This window comes from Rhinolophus sinicus, chromosome 18, assembly GCF_057876585.1.
Source record: "Rhinolophus sinicus isolate RSI-liver-muscle chromosome 18, RSI-T2T, whole genome shotgun sequence".
NCBI lineage: Eukaryota > Metazoa > Chordata > Mammalia > Chiroptera > Rhinolophidae > Rhinolophus > Rhinolophus sinicus.
In genome coordinates, this window is record NC_142518.1 from 111,964,381 (window position 1) to 111,984,341 (window position 19,961).

The 19,961-nt window shown below is 38.0% G+C and overlaps 1 protein-coding gene across 1 annotated transcript in view; it reads left to right on the forward strand.

The window, feature by feature from the left end:
* LOC141569594 (phosphatidylinositol-binding clathrin assembly protein-like) overlaps window positions 1–18,816 on the forward strand; it is a 51,030-nt gene extending 32,214 nt beyond the window's left edge. Inside the window, exons 15-17 of the mRNA XM_074323329.2 lie at window positions 11,796–11,852; window positions 16,204–16,311; window positions 17,194–18,816. Of these exons, the coding sequence (XP_074179430.2) occupies window positions 11,796–11,852; window positions 16,204–16,311; window positions 17,194–17,208 (180 nt within the window). The 3' untranslated portion in view covers window positions 17,209–18,816. The remainder of the gene's footprint in view (window positions 1–11,795; window positions 11,853–16,203; window positions 16,312–17,193) is intronic.
* Window positions 18,817–19,961: the final 1,145 nt, after the last annotated feature.

The following is a 19,961-nucleotide window of genomic DNA, read 5'->3' on the forward strand; positions in this document are numbered from 1 at the left end:
TTAGTTTCAGGTGTACAGCATAGTGGTTAGACATTTACATAATCTATGCAGTGATCCCCCTGATGTATCTAGTACCCATCTGACTCCACACATAGTTATTATAATACTATTAACTATATTCCCCGTGCTGTACTTTACATCCCCATGACTATTTTGTAACTGCCAGTTTGTACTTCTTTTCTTTACACTTTAGTTATTTTGACATTCAATATTATATTAATTTCAGATGTACAGCTTAGTGGTTAGACATTTGTATAATTTAAGAAGTGATCCCCCTGACTAGTCTAGTACCCACCTGGCACTACACATACTTATTACCATATTATTGACTATATTCCCTATGGTTTATTTTATATCCCCATGACTATTTTGTAACTACCAATTTGTTCTTCTTAATCTCTTCACCTTTTCACCCTGACCCCTAACCGCCTCACATCCATCACCCCAGAAAATCTAGTACCCATCTGCCACCATACATAGTTATTACAATATTATTGACGATATTCTTTATGCTGTACCCTACATACCCATAGCTGCTTTGTAACAACCACTATATACTTAATCTCTTCAACTTTTATACCCATCCCCCCACCCTTTTCCCATAAGGCAGCCATCAATTTGTTCTCTGTATCTATGAGTTTGCTTCTGTTTTGTTTGTTCATTTATTTTGTTCTTTAGATTACACATATAAGTGAAGTAATATGGTATTTGTCTTTTTCTGTCTGGCTTATTTCACTTAGCATGATACCCTCTAGGACCATCCATGTTGTCATAAATGGTAAGATTTCATTCTTTTTTATGGCCAAGTAATATTCCAGTTTTTATATGTACCACATCTTTTTTATCCAATTGTCTATTGATGGACACTTACGTTGCTTCCATATCTTAGCTATTGTAAATAATGCTGAACATAGGGATGCATATGTCTTTTTTTTTTTTTTTTAAGATTTTATTGGGGAAGGGGAACAGGACTTTATTGGGGAACAGTGTGTACTTCCAGGACTTTTTTCCAAGTCAAGTTGTTGTCCTTTCAATCTTAGTTGTGGAGGGTGCAGCTCAGCTCCAGGTCCAGTTGCCGTTGCTAGTTGCCGCGGGCGCAGCCCACCATCCCTTGCAGGAGTCCAACCGGCAACCTTGTGGTTGAGAGCTGGTGCTCCAACCAACTGAGCCATCCGGGAGCTCAGCGGCAGCTCAGCTCAAGGTGCCGTGTTCAATCTTAATTGCAGGGGGCAGAGCCCACCATCCATTGTGGGACTCGAGGAATTGAACTGGCAACCTTGTGGTTGAGAGCCCACTGGCCCATGTGGGAATCAACCCGGCAGCCTTCAGACTTAGAAGCATGGAGCTCTAACCGCCTGAGCCACCGGGCCAGCCCTGCATATGTCTTTTTGAATTAGTGTTTCAGATTTCTTCAGATAAAAACCCAGAAGTGGTATTTTAATGTTTTGAAGAATCTCCATACTGTTTTCCATAATGACTATACTAATTTACATTTCCATCAACAGTATACAAGGGTTCCTTTTTAAGCCATCTGGTCCTAGGCTTTTCTTTGTTGGGAGGTTTTTGATTACTGATTCAATCTCCTTACTAGTTATAGATTTATTATTCAGATTTTCTCTTTCTTCATGAGTCAGTATATTGTTTTTTCAATCACTACGAATTAGACATAAGTATTATGTTTTTAGAGTCAGTGTTTGTTTAGATTAAACTACACTGTTTGCCACTTTCTTTCTCATCATTCCTTATTGCATTTTATATATTCCGTGTGGGATCACCTGAAGTACATCTTTAAAATTTTCTTTATTTGGGGTGTATTAATGGCCAACTCAATTTTTGTTTTTCTGGGTATCCCCTTCTAGTTTGACATTTACTTTCTTTTAATACTCTAAAGATAGCGTTCCACTCTCTCTGGATTCTACCACTACCATTGACGAGTCAGCTTTCAGTCTGATTATTTTATGTTTGTAGGTATGGTAGACAGAATAATGTCCCCCCAGAGATTTCTACCTCCTAATCCATGGAACTTCTGAATATGTTTAGTTACATGGCAAAGGGGAATTAAAGTTGTAGGTAGAATTAATGTTGCTAATCAGATAATCTTAACATAGGGAGATTAGCATGGATTATCCAGGTGGGCCCAATATAATCACAAGGGTTCTTAAACGTAGGAAATGGAGTCAAGACAGTCAGGGAAAGAGGTGTGATGATGGAAGCAAGTTCAGAATAATGCCACATTGCTGGCTTTGAAGATAGAGTAAGGGGGTCACAAGCCAAGGAATGGTGCTGGCCTCTAGTAGCTGGAAAGGGTAATTAAACAGATTCTCCCCCAGAGACTTCAGAAGGAATGCAGCCCTGCTGACACCTCAGTTTTAGCCCAGTGACACCCATGTCAGACTTCTGACTTCTAGAACTGTAAGATAATAAATTGGTATTTAAGCCACTAAGTTTGAGGTAATTTGTTATGATTGCAATAGAAAACTAATACAGTAGATATTCTCAATTGTTTTATTGCTTTTAAGATTTTCCTTTTATTTTTAAAATTTTATTTATTTTTAGTTTTAGGTGTACAAAACAATATAGTGATTAGACATTTATATAGATTTTGTCTTTTTCTAATTAGTTTTACAATGATACTTCTAGGGACCGATTTATTTATTTATTTATTTATTTATTTACTTACTTACTTACTTACTTACTTGTCCTGCTTAAGAATCATTTGGGCTTCCAGAATGAGGATTAATGATTTTTCTCTCAGTTCTAAAAATTCTTAGCTATGTTACCTCTAAATATTGGCTCTTCTTCTTTCTCACTAGTGCCTTCACTGGTACTCCAATTAGACCTTTTTTAAGCCTTCTCTCCCTCCTCCCTGTTTCTTAACATCTCTCTCATATTTTCCATTTTCTTATCTCTATGTGCTTCATTCTGGGTAATTCCTCCAAATTTATATTCTAGTTTACAAACTTTCCCTCCATATCTGTCTAATTTGCTATTTACGTGTACCTCATCCATTGAAGGTTTGTGTTTTTTGTTTTGGTAAATTTTACTGAAATCTAACATTCATATAGAAAAATGTACAAAGGAGTTTTCTTTTTTTTAAATTTATTGTGGAGACAATTGTTAGTAAAGTTACATAGATTTCAGGTGTACAATTCTGCATTACATAATCTATAAATCCCATTGAGTGCTCACCACCCAGAGTCAGTTCTCCTTCCATCACCATATATTTGATCCCCCTTACCCTCATCTCCCACCCCCCTCCCCTCTTACCCTCTGGTAACCACTAAACTATTGTCTGTGTCTATGAGTTTTTGTTTCTCATTTGTTTGTCTTGTTCTTTTGTTGATTTTGGTTTATATACCACATATCAGTGAAATCATATGGTTCTCTGCTTTTTCTGTCTGACTTATTTCGCTTAGCATTATACTCTCAAGATCCATCCATGTTGTCACAAATGTTCCTATATCATCTTTTCTTACCGCCAAATAGTATTCCATTGTGTATATATACCACAACTTCTTTATCCATTCATCTATCAAAGGACATTTTGGTTGTTTCCATGTCTTGGCCACCGTAAACAAAGCTGCAATGAACATTGGAGCACATGTGTCTTTATGGATAAATGTCTTCAGATTTTTTTGGGTAGATACCCAGGAGAGGGATTGCTGGGTCATATGGTAATTCTATTCGTAATTTTTTGAGGAATCTCCACACTGCCTTTCATAATGGCTGCACCAGTCTGCATTCCCACTAAGAGTTGGTGAGAGTTCCTTCTTCTCCACAGCCTCTCCAACACTTGTTACTATTTGTCTTCTTGATGATAGCCATTCTGACTGGGGTGAGGTGATATCTCATTGTGGTTTTTATTTGCATTTCTCTGATGATGAGTGATGTTGAGCATTTTTTCATATGTCTATTTGCCACTTGTATGTCCTCTTTGGAGAAATGTCTCTTCAGGTCCTCTGCCCATTTTTCAATTGGGTTGTTTGTTTTTTTATTGTTGAGTTTCATGAGTTCCTTGTATATTTTGGATATTAGCCCCTTACCGGAGACACTGTTTTCAAAAATCTCCCATTCAGTTGGTTGCCTCTTTATTTTGTCGATGGTTTCTTTTGCTGTGCAGAAGCTTTTAAGTTTCATATAGTTCCATTCATTTATTTTAGCTTTGACTTCCATTGCCTTTGGAGTCAAACTGATAAAATGCTCTTTGAACCCAAGGTCCATAAGTTTAGTACCTATGTTTTCTTCTATGCAGTTTATTGTGTCAGGTCTTATGCTTAAGTCTTTGATCCATTTTGAATTAATTTTGGTACACGGTGACAGACAGCAGTCCAGTTTCATTCTTTTGCACGTGGCTATCCAATTCTCCCAGCACCATTTATTGAAGAGGCTGTCTTTCCTCCATTGTATGTTTTTAGCTTCTTTGTCAAAAATTATCTGTCCATATTTATGTGGTTTTATTTCTGGGTTCTCAATTCTACTCCATTGATCTATGTGTCTGTTTTTCTGCCAATACCATGCTGTTTCGATTATTATAGCCCTGTAGTACAAGCTAAAGTCAGGGAGTGTGGTACCGCCAGTATTGTTCTTTTTTCTTAAGATTGCTTTGGCTATTCGGGGTCTTTTGTGGTTCCAAACAAATCTGATGACTTTTTGTGCTATTTATTTAAAAAATGCCATTGGGATTTTGATAGGGATTGCATTAAATCTGTATATCGCTTTGGGTAATATGGCCATTTTAACTATGTTGATTCTTCCAATCCATGAATGCAGAATGTCTTTCCATTTCCATGTGTCTTCTTCAATTTCTTTCAAAAATGTCTTATACTTTTCAGCACATAGGTCCTTCACATCCTTGGTTAAGTTTATTCCTAGGTATTTTATTCTTTTTGCTGCAATTGTGAAAGGAATTGTTTTTTGTATTTCTTTTTCTGAGATTTCATTGTTAGTATATAGGAATGCAATGGACTTTTGTACGTTGATTTTGTAGCCTGCAAATTTACTGTATTCGTTGATTGTTTCTAATAGCTTTTTGGTGGAGTCTTTAGGGTTTTCTGTATATACCATCATGTCATCTGCAAAGAGTGATAATTTAACTTCTTCATTCCCAATTTGGATGCCTTTTATTTCTTTCTCTTGCCTGATTGCTCTGGCAAGGACTTCCAACACTATGTTGAAAAGCAGAGGTGATAGGGGACAGCCCTGTCGTGTTCCTGAACGTAGAGCAAAGGGCTTCAGTTTTTCACCATTAAGTATGAGATTAGCTGAGGGCTTGTCGTATATGGCCTTTATTATGTTAAGGTATTTTCCTTCTATACGTATTTTATTAAGTCTTTTAATCATAAGTGGATGTTGTATCTTGTCAAATGCTTTTTCTGCATCAATTGATATAATGATATGATTTTTGTCCTTTATTTTGTTTATATGATGTATCACATTGATGGATTTCCGGATGTTGAACCATCTTTGTGCCCCGAAGATGAACCCCACTTGGTCGTGATGAATAATCTTTTTAATGCATTGTTGTATTCAATTTGCTAGAATCTTGTTTAGGATTTTTGCATCGGTATTCATCAGAGATATTGGTCTGTAGTTTTCTTTTTTTGTGTTGTCCTTACCAGGTTTTGGTATCAGGGTAATGTTGGCCTCATAAAATAAGTTAGGGAGTACTGACTCTTCTTCAATGTTTTGGAAGAGTTTCAGCAGGATTGGTATTAGATCCTCTTTGAAGGTTTGGTAGAATTCACTAGTGAAGCCATCTCGTCCTGGACTTTAGCTTTTGGGAAGGTTTTGGATAACTGATTCAGTTTCTCCAGCGGTGATCTGTCTGTTTAGATTTTCCAGTTCTTTATGGTTTTCCTTGGAAGGCTATATGTTTCTAAGAACTTGTCCATTTCTTCTAGGTTATTGAATTTGATGGCTGATAGTCAGTCCTTCGTAGTATTCTTGGATGATCCTTTGTATTTCTGTGGTGTCCGTGACAACTTCCCGTTTTTGATTTCTGATTTTGTTAATTAGTGTCTTCTCTCTTTTTATCTTAGTGAGTCTAGCCAAGGGTTTGTCAATTTTGTTAATCTGTTCAAAGGACCAGCTCTTTGTCACGTTAATTTTTTCTGTTGTCTTTTTGTTCTCTATTTCATTTATTTCTGCTCTGAGTTTTGTTATTTCCTTTCTTCTGCTGACCTTGGGTTTCACTTGTTCTTCTTTTTCTAGTTCTTTAAGGTGTAACATGAGGTTATTTATTTGGGATTTTTCTTGTTTCTTGAGATAGGCCTGTAATGATATAAATTTCCCTCTTAAAACTGCTTTCACTGCATCCCAAAAATTTTGGTAGGATGTATTTTCATTGTCATTTGTTTCTATGTATCTATTGATCTCTCCTCTAATTTCTTCTTTGACCCAGTCGTTCTTTAAAAGTATGCTGTTTAATCTCCATGGGTTTGTGTTTTTTCCTGCTTTCTTTTTGCAGTTGATATCCAATTTCAAAGCCTTGTGATCAGAGAATATGCTTGGTATGATTTCAATCTTCTTAAATTTGCTGAGTCTGATTTTATGTCCCAATATATGGTCTATCCTTGAGAATGTTCCATGTACACTAGAAAAGAATGTATAGTCTGATGTTTTAGGATGAAGTGCTCTATGTATGTCAATTATGTCCATTTCATCTAATGTGTCATTTAGAGCTGATATTTCGTTATTTATTTTCTGTTTGGATGATCTATCCATAGCTGTCAATGATGTATTTAAGTCCCCTAGTATATTTGTGTTTTGGTCAATTTCTCCCTTTAGTTCTGTTAGTAGTTGCTTGGTATATTTCGGTGCTCCCTGATTGGGGGCATAAATATTGATGACTGTTATGTCTTCTTTTTGTATAGTCCCCTTTACCATTATGAAATGTCCACCTTTGTCTCTTGTTTTCTTTTTCACCCTGGAGTCTGTTTCATCTGATATCATTATGGCTATACCTGATTTTCTCTGGGTACCATTTGCTTGGAGTGTCAATTTCCACCCTTTCACTTTGAGTCTATGCTTGTCCTTGTAGCTGAGATGTGTCTCTTGGAGACAGCATATGGTTGGGTTTAGTTTTTTGATCCAATCTGCTACTCTGTGCCTTTTTATTGGTGAGTTCAGTCCATTTACATTGAGGGTGATTATTGATATGTAAGGATTTCCTGTCATTCTATCTTTAGTTTTCTGGTAAGGCTGTGTCTCCATTGTTTCTTTGCCTTTTTGTTGTTGTCTATTATTTCTGTGTGGTGATATTCTATGTTTCCCTCTGTTTCTTCTTTTGTTACAGTATATATTTCAGTTCTGAATTTTTTTTGAGTGGTTACTCTTAAGTTTATGTAAAAGAAAGTTTGATATTTAGAGTATTCCATTTTCTTCAGCACGCTTACTTTCTCCATTCCCATATTCCAGTTCAGGGCTTTACTCTCCCCCTTTTTATGTTTCGGTTGCCCAAAATTGCCCCTGTTGTTGGTGGTCCAATAGCCTCCTTTAGTATTTCTTGTAGTGTAGGTCGTGTATTAGAAAATTCCCTCAGCTTCTGTATGTCTGGAAACGTCTTTATTCCTCCTTCATATCTAAAGGATATCTTTGCTGGATAAATTATTCTTGGCTCATAATTTCTCTCTTTCAATAGTTTGAATATTTGGTTCCACTCCCTCCTGGCTTGTAGAGTTTCTGCTGAAAAATATGATGATAATCTAATGGGCTTTCCTTTGTAGGTTACCGTCTTCTTTTCCCTGGCTGCCTTGAGGATTCTTTCTTTGTCGTTGATTTTACACAGCTTCAATACAATGTGCCTTGGAGAAGGCCTGTTGGGGTTGAGGTACTTAGGTGTTCTATTTGCTTCTTGGATTCGAGGATCCAGTTCTGTCCACAAGTTTGGGAAGTTCTCATCAACAATTTGTTTGACTGTATTATCTGTTCCCTTCTCTCTTTCTTCTCCTTCTGGTATGCCCATTATTCTTATATTGCTCTTTCTGATGTAGTCAGAAAGTTCTTGTAGAGTTCTTTCATTTCTTTTAAGTCTCAAGTCTCTTTCTTCTTCCATCCGTGTAATTTCCAGGTTTCTGTCTTTGATGTCCCTGATTCTTTCCTCCATCTGGTCAAGTCTACTATCTAAGCTCGTTATTCCATTCTTAATTTCTTCTATTGAGTTCTTAATCTCCAGAAATTCTATGTGGTTCTTTTTTAAAATTTCAATCTGTTTCGTAAAATGCTGATCTTGTTCTTTGATTGTGTTTCTGAGTTCATTAAATTGCCTTTCTGTGTTTTCTTGCATCTTGTTGAGGTTTTTCAGAACTGCAGTCTTGAATTCTCTGTCATTTAAGTCCCATATTTCCATATCTTTAAGTTCCTGTTCTGGAGACTTTTCACTTTCTTTCTGAGCTGTCTTGTTGCCTTGGTTATTCATGACAATTACTGATTTATTATCTCTCGTCCTAGACATGTACAGGAGTGGCTTCTGCAACAGGTAGATACAAAGAGATCTTTCTTTTATTTTCCAGTATTTGTTGGTAGAATGTTTTATTTTCTCTCCGACTGCAACCTTTTTTTTTCTCTCTCACACGGTAATGCTATGTTTTCTCTGCACTATTCCAGCTTCTCACACAATGGGGGGATTCCCTGGGAGACGGGCTTCTCCTCTGTTAATAGTTTGTCTAGGTCACAGGGCGCAGTGTCCGTGTGGGTATGCGGAGAGCTTTTGAAGTTCCAAAGCTCTTCCTGCACAAGATTCAGAGCCCGTATGTTTCAGCAGTTCTGTTTACTCTTGCAGGGATCCGCCCAGATAGGTGGTGCTAGGGGTGGAGTGAGTTGTGAGAGGTGGCCCAGAGCAATGGCGGCGACCACCACCACAGCTGGTCCTGCTTCCACAGCTCCCTCCCTTTGCCAGAACTAGCTATGCTGCGTATCTGTGTCTGTGTTCCACAGTTCTCAGAACAGCAAATATTCTGTTCTTTTGGTCTGACACCACTACTGTTCAGCTTCTAGAACTGGGCAGGTGGAGGCAGGATGAGCTCTGGGAGGGTAGGGAGGGGGAGGCCAGTCTCAGTGCCTAAGGCTTCCGTTCTCTGCTCAGTGGTGAGGGCTTAAACCACCGTTTTCAGCCTTCTTCCCTCAGTCTTTTCTCTGAGGTCTCTGCCGTGAGCGTTGGGTCAGCTGTGTTATATGCTGTCCCCTCAGCCCTGTGGGCCATATGTGGAGCACTAGCAGTCCGAGTTCTTCCCTCTCCTGCAGCTGCGGTAGTTCCGGGAAGCAGCGAGCTCGGCGCACTGAGCGAGGTCTGCGTCCTGCGCCCGCGCGGCTCCGTCTCCGCGCACTTCTCCCTTTCCTCCTCCCTCCACTCGCGTGAATCTCCCACCTGTAGGTGATTTCAGTCGGTAGTGGGCCTGTTCGTCTTGCCTGTCTGCTGTGCAGGGAGTCCTTTGTGGAGTTATTGTTGTTCGATTAGTTGTAAATTCCAGGGGAGCTTTATAGAGGCTCACCTCACACCACCATTTTGGTGACGTCCGGAATTTTCATGAAGTGAACATATCCATCTTCAACAAAGTCCTCCTATCATTCAAGCCTTCTGTTGAAGTTTTTATTCTGTGAGTTATGGTTTTAATGTCCAAGAGTACATTCTCATTGTTCTTTTTTCATAATATCCTGTTCATTTTTCAAGAACAAAATATTTATTAATATCACTCTGAGAGTAATAATTAAAAATGTAATGTTCTCTTCTGCCTGAGTCTGAAACCGAGTGGAGCCTATTTATTATCTCTGTGACCTTGGACAAGGTATAGAACCTCCTCATGCCTCAGTTTTCTCACCTGCAAAATGGGGATAAACATAGCACCTATCTTATAGGTTGTTGTGAATATTAAAGGAGGCAAAACACAAACTGCTTAGAATAGTGCTAGGTCACAGTAAGTGCTTAATAAATATTATCTCACAATATGATGATGGTGATGGTGATGATGATGATGATAGCAATTTTGTGGTACAGTACTCCCACCCACTAGCATATGAAACATAGACCATTTGAGTAAATTCCCTCAGTCCTCAGAAAGAGACACGAAAATAGGAAAGCAAGGAGAATAAGCATTCCTCCTAACAATGATGAAGATGCTCTGGGGGAATTGTGAACATGCTGGGCATACTTCGCACTTGATAGAAATTTCTAGACCCTTGCTGCACTTGGTTACTTTCAGGCTTTAATGTTCATATGACTCACCTGGGGGTCTTGTTAAAATGCAGAAGGTCTGGATGGGGATTGAGATTCTGCATTTCTGTCAAGCTCCCAGCTGATGTTGATGCTTCTGGTCCATGGATCAGACTTTGAATAGCAAGTCTTAGAGGAAAGTGTCTGGTAATAGGGTACAAACAGCAAGAATAGAAATTAGTCATGAGACAATTACCAATTTTGGCTCAGAATATATACATATATATATATATATATATATATATATGTATGAAAAAAGTGACGGTTGCTAGATGGTAGGGGATTGGGGGATGGTTGAGAAAGGCGAAGGGATTAGAAAGTACAAATTGGTAGTTACAAAATAGTCATGGGGATATGAAATACAGTATGGGGAATATAAACAATAATATTGTAAAGACTGTGTTGTAAAGTCAGATGGGTACTGTACTTATTGGGGGATCACTTCATAGATTATATAAGTGCCTAACCACTGCTCTGTACACCTGAAATTAATATAAAATAATATTGAATGTCAACTATGAGATAGATAGATAGATAGATAGATAGATACAGAGATATAGAGATATAGAGATATAGTCATGGGATGTAAAGTACAGCATAGGGAATATAGTCAATGGTATTGTAATAGCTATGTACGGTGTCAGATGGGTAGTAGACTTGCTGGGGTGATCACTTTGTGAGGGTTGTAAATGTCTAATCATGTTATTTTGTACACCTGACACTAATAATAAAATTAAATTCAATTTAAAAAGAATGAGGAACAATTTTTATAGCAGAATTATGAGCCAGGTTGTAAGAATACTTTCAGAAAAATGAGAAAGATTGATATTAAAGATGTGTTTCTGCCTCTTTGTTCAAGCCTTCTGGCCAGTCACCAGCCCTCTGGGGTATGTCTAAGGTCAAAGACCACTGTCTCTCATGTTTTATCAACTAGCAGTAGACAGAGACTAAGACAAGGATTGAAGTTGTGACTGGTATCAGCAAGGAGACTAAATCGGAGTTGAAAGCCAGGCATAATTGGATGTTACACTGATAGCACTAAATATGTTGCTCTGTTTTTCATCTGTTGTGATGAAAGCCAAATTATCTTTATTTTTCACATTACCTCATATGTCCAAAAGATGTCATCACCAAAGACTGGAAGGAAACATTGAAAAATTAAGAAAGTTTTATTTGTTAGAGGTAGTGAGGTTGTGGTTGAACATTTTTCTTTCATTTTGTTTTGTAACGTTATCATTTTACTTATGCAGAATAAAAAGAAGAGTCATAACTATTTCTTTCTTAGCTAAAAGTTCCTGTTTCTCTTGGGTATATAATGTCGCCCAAGCAAATTCTTACTCGTCAGGAAAGTTGAGCTCCTGTGAACTCTGCTAAAACTTCCAAACAAACAACATACCAGTAATTAGAAGTCCTTGACCCTCCAGATTTTCTCATGTTCAGGGAAAGATCATTGTCCTGGCTGTAAATGGTTCACTATATTTGTTCTTAATATTAAACATATAGCAGACTGTTTTACTGTATCTTATAATATTTCTTATGAAATTTAAGTAGAAAATGTACGTGATAGTAACTGACACTTTGGTTCAAGGTACCACCTCCAGAGACCTATTCATTGACTTCAAAGCAAGTGGCTTTATATAAAATGGTAAGAAAAAGTCCTTTTCAGATATCAAGAGTGGGAGATACAGTTCAAACTCCCCATGATTTGCACCAACAGAAAGCAATATGATATAATAACACCAGTCTCCAGTCACCCTCCATTACTTCTTTTCCTCCCATTCTCTCTTGATCCTATTCCAATGAAGGATTCTGCCTGCCCTTGTTCTTATCTCAGTCACAAGTGACGTCCATATTACCATATCCAGTGGTCACTCCTCAGTCCATATCATGTCTTCTCAGTGATATTTGATACAAATGACCACTCCTTCCTCCCTGAATGGCTTTTTTCACTTAACTTCCAGGACATCATGCTCTCAACTGGTTGTTCCTTCTCAGTCTCCTCTTTCCCAACACTAAATATTAGAGTGCCCCAGGATCAATCTTTGAGCACCTTCTCTATGAACACTCACTCCCTTAGTGATTCCATTTGAGTTATGACTTTGAGTGTACATGCATATACTGATGACTTCAGAGCTCTTCAGCCTAGAGCTCTTCCCTGTCACCCAGATTTATATATCTAACTGACTAATTGGCATCTTCACTTCAATGTGTAATAGGCATCTCAAACTTCACGTGTCCAAAACAAGTCCTGAGCTCCCCAAAGCTGTTCTACCCACAGATTCCCCAGTCACAGCTGACGGCAATTCTGTCTTTCCGGTTGTTTGGGTCAAAAACCTTGGAGTCCTTTTTGCTTCTTGATACCCCTCTTTCTTTTGCTCCATATGTGATTCATGAGCAAATGCTATGGGCTTTATTTTCAAATGCATCTTCAGTTTTTCTAAGTCACCATCATCTCTCACCTGGATCACAGCCTCCTACCTGGTCTCCCTGATTCTGCCCTTGTCCCTACAGTCTTTTCCACATTGCAACCAGACTGAGTGGCTTAAGTATATTTTAGATCAAGCCACTCTGCTGCAACTTCCCCCCGTTTCTCCTAGAGTAAAAGCCAAGGTCTGCATGCTACCTCTCTGCCTTCATCTCCTGGCGCTCTTGCCTTTCTTAGTTCATTCAAGGCCTAGGGCTTCCTTGCTGTTCTGTGAGCATACCTGGCACCCTTCTAGCTCAGGGCCTTTGCACTTACTGCACCCTGTGCTTGTAGCACTCTTTCCAGATACCCATTTTGCTCACTACCATATTTCCGTCAGGGATCTGATCAAACGAGTCCTTTCTTTAGTACCCCATCTAAATAGCACCTCAGCATCACCCAGGCACTTCCAACCTCCCTTACCCAGCATTAATTCTCTCCATCGGACTTATGAACGAACACCTGATATATGTTTGTGTTTGTTTACTGTCTGTGACCCCCGACTTCTATGTCAGCCCCTTGAGTGTAGGCTCTTGATCTTGTTCACCACTGCATGCAGACTACGGAGAATAGTACCTTGGACACAGAGGCTGCTCGGTAAATATTTCTTGAAGGAAGACAGAATAACCCACGCCTCTATTAATGGGCATTTAGGTTGTTTCCCCAGTCCACTTTTCAATCTACTCCATGTGATAGAATTTAATAGTTCTCTGTCCTTCTCTTACTCGGCTCTTCTTTTCCTATCAGTCAGCCAGCACATACTCATTAAGCAACTACTATGTTTCAGGTATTGTTTTAAGAGCTGGGAAAAGAGCGATAATCAAAAGAAACCAAAATCCATGGAGTTGTGGGATATACATTCTAGTGGGGGGTGGGGGCCACAACTAATAAATAAAATAAATAAGGTGTGAAGAAAATTAAAGCAGGGAAGAAGTATTAAGAGTATTGGGGTGGGTCTCCAGCTTAAATAGGCTGGTCAGTGAACTTTATTGAGAATGTGACTCATTCTTGAGCAGAAAACTCAAAGAGGAGAGAAAACAGGCTATGTGGAAAATCATTCCAGGGAGAGGGAATGATCAGCGCAAAAGCCCTGACAAGTGTGATGAGAGAGTGGATGAGATCACCGAGGGGTAAGTATAAAGTGGTGCACAGGTCCAAGGAGTGAGCCTCGGGATGAGCTGTCATTGTGGGCATACAGATGAGGAGGAACTTGCGAAGGAGGTAGAAAAGGCAGGGCCAGTGAGGGAAGCGGAATGCTTCTTGAAGCACTCTCCCCTCTTAGATTTGGGAACACCATATGGTCTTAGTTTTCCTCCTGCCTCACACCTCCCTTCAGTCTCTTTTTGGACATCTCTGTATAACGTCTATGACAGTTATTTACCAGGTAATCTCCAAAAGAAGATTAGAGTATTACATGGTGCTGGGTGTGACTGTATGCTAGAAGTAAATGTGGCCCCATGCCTGGAGAAAGCAGACTTAATAAGAATAGAAGGAAACAGGGTAGGTAGAGCTGAGATGCTCCACAGGAAAGGATGGGCCATTAGGGTCCAAATCCCAAAAGGAGTGTGGTAGATTCCAGGTTGGTCATCAGTAATCAAAGGGCATCTATCGTCAGTATAACAGTGCTTGAGGCAAAATGTGTGGCTTGCAGAGTAAAAACTGAAGGGCCCCACGAAAACCAGGTTATATCATGATTCTTTCCAAACAAGTGAACAGAATAGAGCCCATTTCCTAGTGAGTAGAGCCAACAGGAACCAGATACAAAGTAGCCCCAGTGTTGGCTGGATTATGGAATGGGGATCCCACTCAGGTGCGAGTAACCACAGACCCAGGTGGATTGAAGGAGGCATACACACCTGGGTTCCCTAAAAGGAATGAAGACAACATGCGGAGCTATTCTGGGGTTCAACATCTGATGGCATCATGGAAGTGGACCAAGATCTCCATCCTGGGCAAGAGTAATTTTGACGATTTCTAAGCTGCACTGGTTTGTACAGCAAAAAGTCTTAGTGCTTTACTCAGGCTCTTTGTTTAGTCCTGCAGAGGTGGCAGCCCTGTACACTGAAGGTAGCTGGGAGCTGCTTCTAAATTTCTATAAGGTTAAGACAGGAGAAAGGATGGAAAAACTTAACCTTCAGCTTAAGATGTAACCTTACTCTCAACTAAAATTCTTTTTCACTTTTCCTCCATGGGGATAAAAAACACACCCCTATGGGTATTTTTTAAGATCCAAGTACAAAACCTAATAGTAACCTTTGTTAAACTTCATCTTCTTCATTCGGGACCCTATCTCTAGCCTGTCAAGAACATTAAGGTTTCTGATTCTATTTACTATATTAGTTATCCCTTCCAATTATATGTTATTCATATGCTCAATGAGCACGTCGCTACATTTTCATTGATAATTTGGATAAAGGTAACCTGGAGCACCAAGGACAATAGTCCGGCAGCACATGACCAGAAACCCCTTAGCAGGTCAATACAGTAATTATTAGCCTTTAGATATGAGCCATATGAATAGTTTCTAATAGCCAGTTGTCCTTGAGTACATCCCGTATTGCCTCAACTTGTGAGGGAGAAGCACAATAGGTAAAGAGAAGTTGGCTTGGTTAATCATTCCCAGGAGTCAGTGAGGACCTATTTCAGAGCTTTAAACAGGGGAAGGAGATGGTCAGTTCTATATTAATGGGTCTGTGCAACCTTATATCTGTCCTTCATTAAATATCCTTTTATCTTTTGAATATACCGGAGATGCCAAAAAGATGTATACAGTGGACACTTTGCTCAGTGTTGCTCAAGCAGTAGTTCGCTGTAATCAGAAGTGTCTGGATGCTGATGGAACCACTTTGAGCACCTCTTGACTTGTAGTCATCTTTTGTTATCGGTATATGTTATTACAATTTTAATAGTTTTTTTTTCCTTTCTTAAAATGTATATACATTTTTTTGGCACCCTCTGTATTTTAAAATCTGTAAACATAGCAAATCATCACATTGTATATTTTAAATATATACAATTTTATTTGTCAATTATACCTCAATAAAGCTTCACCCACCCCCTTGACCTGGTGTGCCTGCCCTGCCCTCACTCCTTTCACCAGGAAAATTCCTACACATCCTTCACATTTCACTTTTCAATGTTCATATCAACTCATGTACTTGTACTAAAATAGTTCATCGAAGATACATACATACCATTATATATTTAACATGTTCCATGTCTATCTATAAACTTCTATTTCCCATGAGGATTATTGGCCTTGAGATGTAGGAGTTCTATTTCTCATAAAGAGTCCTTGCTTTTCAAGAACTATTCTTTAGGTCTTCTCACTTCACACTTTCTCACTAGCAACTACTTCACAGATCTATTTTTTTCTCTCTTTTATGTATCTGGCACATAACATTCCTTTCAATTGACATTCATTAAAGGTAAAATTTACTCTAGAGAAGCTACTTGTTCTCTTGCATTAGGAGAGCAGTTTATTACCAATTAAATGTTCGCTTTTTCTTTTCTTTTCCACTCGAATTCATAGTATTCAACTCCAGTGATACCTTCTTTCCTAATGGAGCCTCAGGACATGATTTATGCCCAACCAGGCTTAAGGACCCCCAGTTATCTCACTCCATTAGAAAGAAATAAGGTATGTTTGAGCTGTTGCTCCTTGGGGCCTTGGTAGAGATGTGCAGCCACTGAAGGCAGGATCAGTGTTAGAACTGAGTTTTACAATACATATGTCTTTTGTGCACTGTTTGTCACAGAAGAAAAACTAATTCTAACATTCTCATCATTGTAGAAAGACACAGATCTGTGCAGACCTGGTTCTCTACAGATTTGTTTTGTTAAACCTCAACTGGGTTCTGGTAGCTATTTAGCAATCCTTTTTTTTTTTCCCATTGATTTAACCAACCCAACTGTGACCGGTGCGGGAGAGGTGGGTAACTCAGCCTGGAGTTTTCAGAGACAACTTCTCGGAAAAGTGATACTTAAGTTGAATGCTAAGATTTAAAAATAATTAACCATTCAGTGGAGTAAGGAAAGGATATTCCAGACAAACAGATAGGAAAGCACAAAGCACCATGGAAGGTTAAAGGAGGGAATGATTAATTCAGTGGTGGAAGGTTTCAGGGCAGAGAGTCTGAAATGATAAGGATTTCCACCCAGTAGATGTATAGATGATAGAAGTTTGGCATTAAAGGCAGAGAAAACAGCTTGAGCAGAGAAGTGGAAACAGGCAATGGTAACATGGCTGAGTATAGCTGAAGCATATGGTAGAGTGCCATGATCCATGTGTTCGTTACCTCAGAGTATTGTTTTCTAAACATCTTTGTAAGATTTCTTCCATCAGTCTTCAGCCAATGTATTGGGGCCCCTGGTTCCTGAATGTTTGTCTTAGGAGGCCTGACCTCCTAATGAGTAGACTGACCAAGCCTTTTGTGTATAATAATATTTGTAATTTATTTTATAGCCACAAAGAAATACATGGAGAAATGATGTAAGATTTATATGTCTATCTTTTACCCAGACACAATCCGTGTAGAAGTACCAAAGCAAAAAGATTGAAATTCAGAGGTGAAAAAACCAAGATCTTTCCCAGCCTGAACTGAATCACCCACGTCTTCCAAGTAAAATAAACATTCAGTGAAACATCAATACTTTTGCGATTCTTCAATTCAGTGTTTTGGAGGTGATGGACTCTATTTCTCTTATTTTAATAGTTATCCTTCAAAATGATCAAAAACTAAAGTTAATATCTTAATCTCCCCTCCCAAATAACACAAGGACCTTAGAATACTTTTAAAGTACAAGGGCATTCCTACCCAACTTATATATTATGGTGGTCCAGCATTTTAGCTTTGCCCCATTCTATTAGCCTCTGAAATTAAAAGTATTAGTATTTATAGAAACAGTTTTTGCTTAGATTTAGTTAGCTATGTGTTTAGGTTTTTTGTTTGTTTGTTTACCATCCCTTCTTGGCTTGGAATCATTTCCCTCTTCCTGAAGTACACCTTTGAGAATTTCATTAGTGTAGTTATGCTGGTGATAAACTTAGTTTTTGTTTATCTGAAAATATATTGCTTCATACTCATTTTTAAACTAAATTTTAAATTGATGTACAAATACAAGGTCTATTAACATTCTTGTACAAGTCTTTTATAGATGATTGTCGCTATATCTCTCAGGTAAATACCTAGGAGTAGAATGGGTGGGTCATACAGTATGTGTTTGTCTAAAATTAAAACTTCCAAAAATTTTCCAAAAATGACTGTACCACTTTATTCCACCAGCAATGTGTGAGAATTCTAGGTGCTCAAAATTCTGGCCAACAATTACTGCTGTCAATATTGTAAATTTTGGCCATTCTAGTGGCTTTGTAGTAATGTAACATGTGGTTTAATTACATTTCTCTGATGAGTAAGCAATTTTTCACATACTTATTGGCCATTCCAATATCTTTTTTTTGTGAAGTGTCCAACAGTTTTGTCCATTTTACTGTTTTACTGTTTTTGATTGATTTATAGTTCTTTATACATTCTGGATATTAATTCTGTTAGATATATTACACAAATAATTTCTCCTAGTCTGTGGCTTGCCTTTTCATGTTCTTAGTGGTATCATTTGCTGAGCAGGTGTTTTCTAATTTTGAAGTCCAATTTATCAAGTTTTTCTTTTATGATTAGTGCTTTTTGTGTCTTCAGAAATATTTGATTATCCCAATGGCATGAAGATATCCTTCATTTCTCTTCTCGAAGCTCTGTAGTTTCAGTTTTTTGTTTAGATCTGTGATCCACCTAAAAATACATTTTTATGTTTGGTGACAGGTAAGGGTAGAGATTTACTTTTTCCATATAGTTACCTAGTTGTTCCTGCAACATTTTTGAAAAATGATTTCCTTTTCCCTTGGGTTGCCTTGGTACATTTCTTAAAATTCAATTGATAACATGGGGATGTAAAGTACAACATAAGGGAATATAGTCAATAATATAATAACTATGTACAGTGACATGATACTAGATAATACTAGACTTGTTTATAATACTGGATAATACTGGACTTATTATGGTGATCACTTCATAAGTTATATAAGTGTTGAATCACTATGTTGCATACCTGAAATCAATATAATATTATATGTCAACTATAATTAAAAAAGGCATCAGTGAATTGGGGGTGTTTGGGACAGTTAGCTGAATAATAAAAATTGCATCTGGAGATAAAAAGTAAAATGAATATGAATAATGAGAGGATTTTTTATTTTTAAGCCGCTGCAAAAATAAAGAAAATGTGTGGATAATAGGGTCTTCCTTGTGAGGAACCATATCATCAAAAGCATGACTTTGATCTCACTAAATCAGAATCCCAACATATGGCATTAATTCACAAGTTAAAATTTCAATAAAAGATTTATTTCCCACTAGACACACACACACACAAACACATCAATTGACAACATATTTATGGGTCTATTTTTCACTTTATTTTGTTCCTTTGATCCAAATGTCTATCTTTTGTCCCATAACACACTGTCTTGATTATCATAGTTTTCTCTGGGCCTCAAAGTATGGTAGTATTAGTCTTCCATATTTATTCATATTTTTCAAGATTGTTTCAGGTATTCAGGTTCTCTTTGAATTCCAGGAAAATATTACAATCAGCTGATCAATTTCTATGGAAAAAAGTCCTCTAGAACACTGACTGGGACTACATTGAATCTACAGTTAAATTTGGAGAAAATAGACATACAGATATCTTAACAATATCAGCACTTCCAAATCATGAACACAGCATAACCACTTATTTATTCATTCAGGCATTCTTTAATTTCTCTCCATTTATTTGGAGTTTTGAACAGTTACTAGTGTATTTCATTATATAATTACTGGTAAAGACTAACTGGAACTTTAAGGGAACATAATTAGTCAGTAGAGTCTATGGGAAGAACTAGGGCTTTTGGGAGGAGTTCTGACACTCTAACAGCTAGAGACGTACAGGAAGAACTCTATGTTTATATGGTAGTAACTTCCCCTTCCCTTAACTCCCCTTTCTCTTCTATAAATACCCTTCCATCTTTACAGGCAGGCCCGAGTATACATGTGGCTTGCCATGTCTGCATGCAATGGGTTATAACCCTTTGTTTTTCCCCAAATATATTCCTTTTGGTGCCGAAACACCTAGTCAATACTATTTTTCAGTTGACACTACTAATAGTTTTATGTTTTTTTTATATTTTCCCCTGCTTCTGAGTTGTCTGTTATGGCACGTCTCCTGTGAGAGTAGTGCTCTTTATGCACT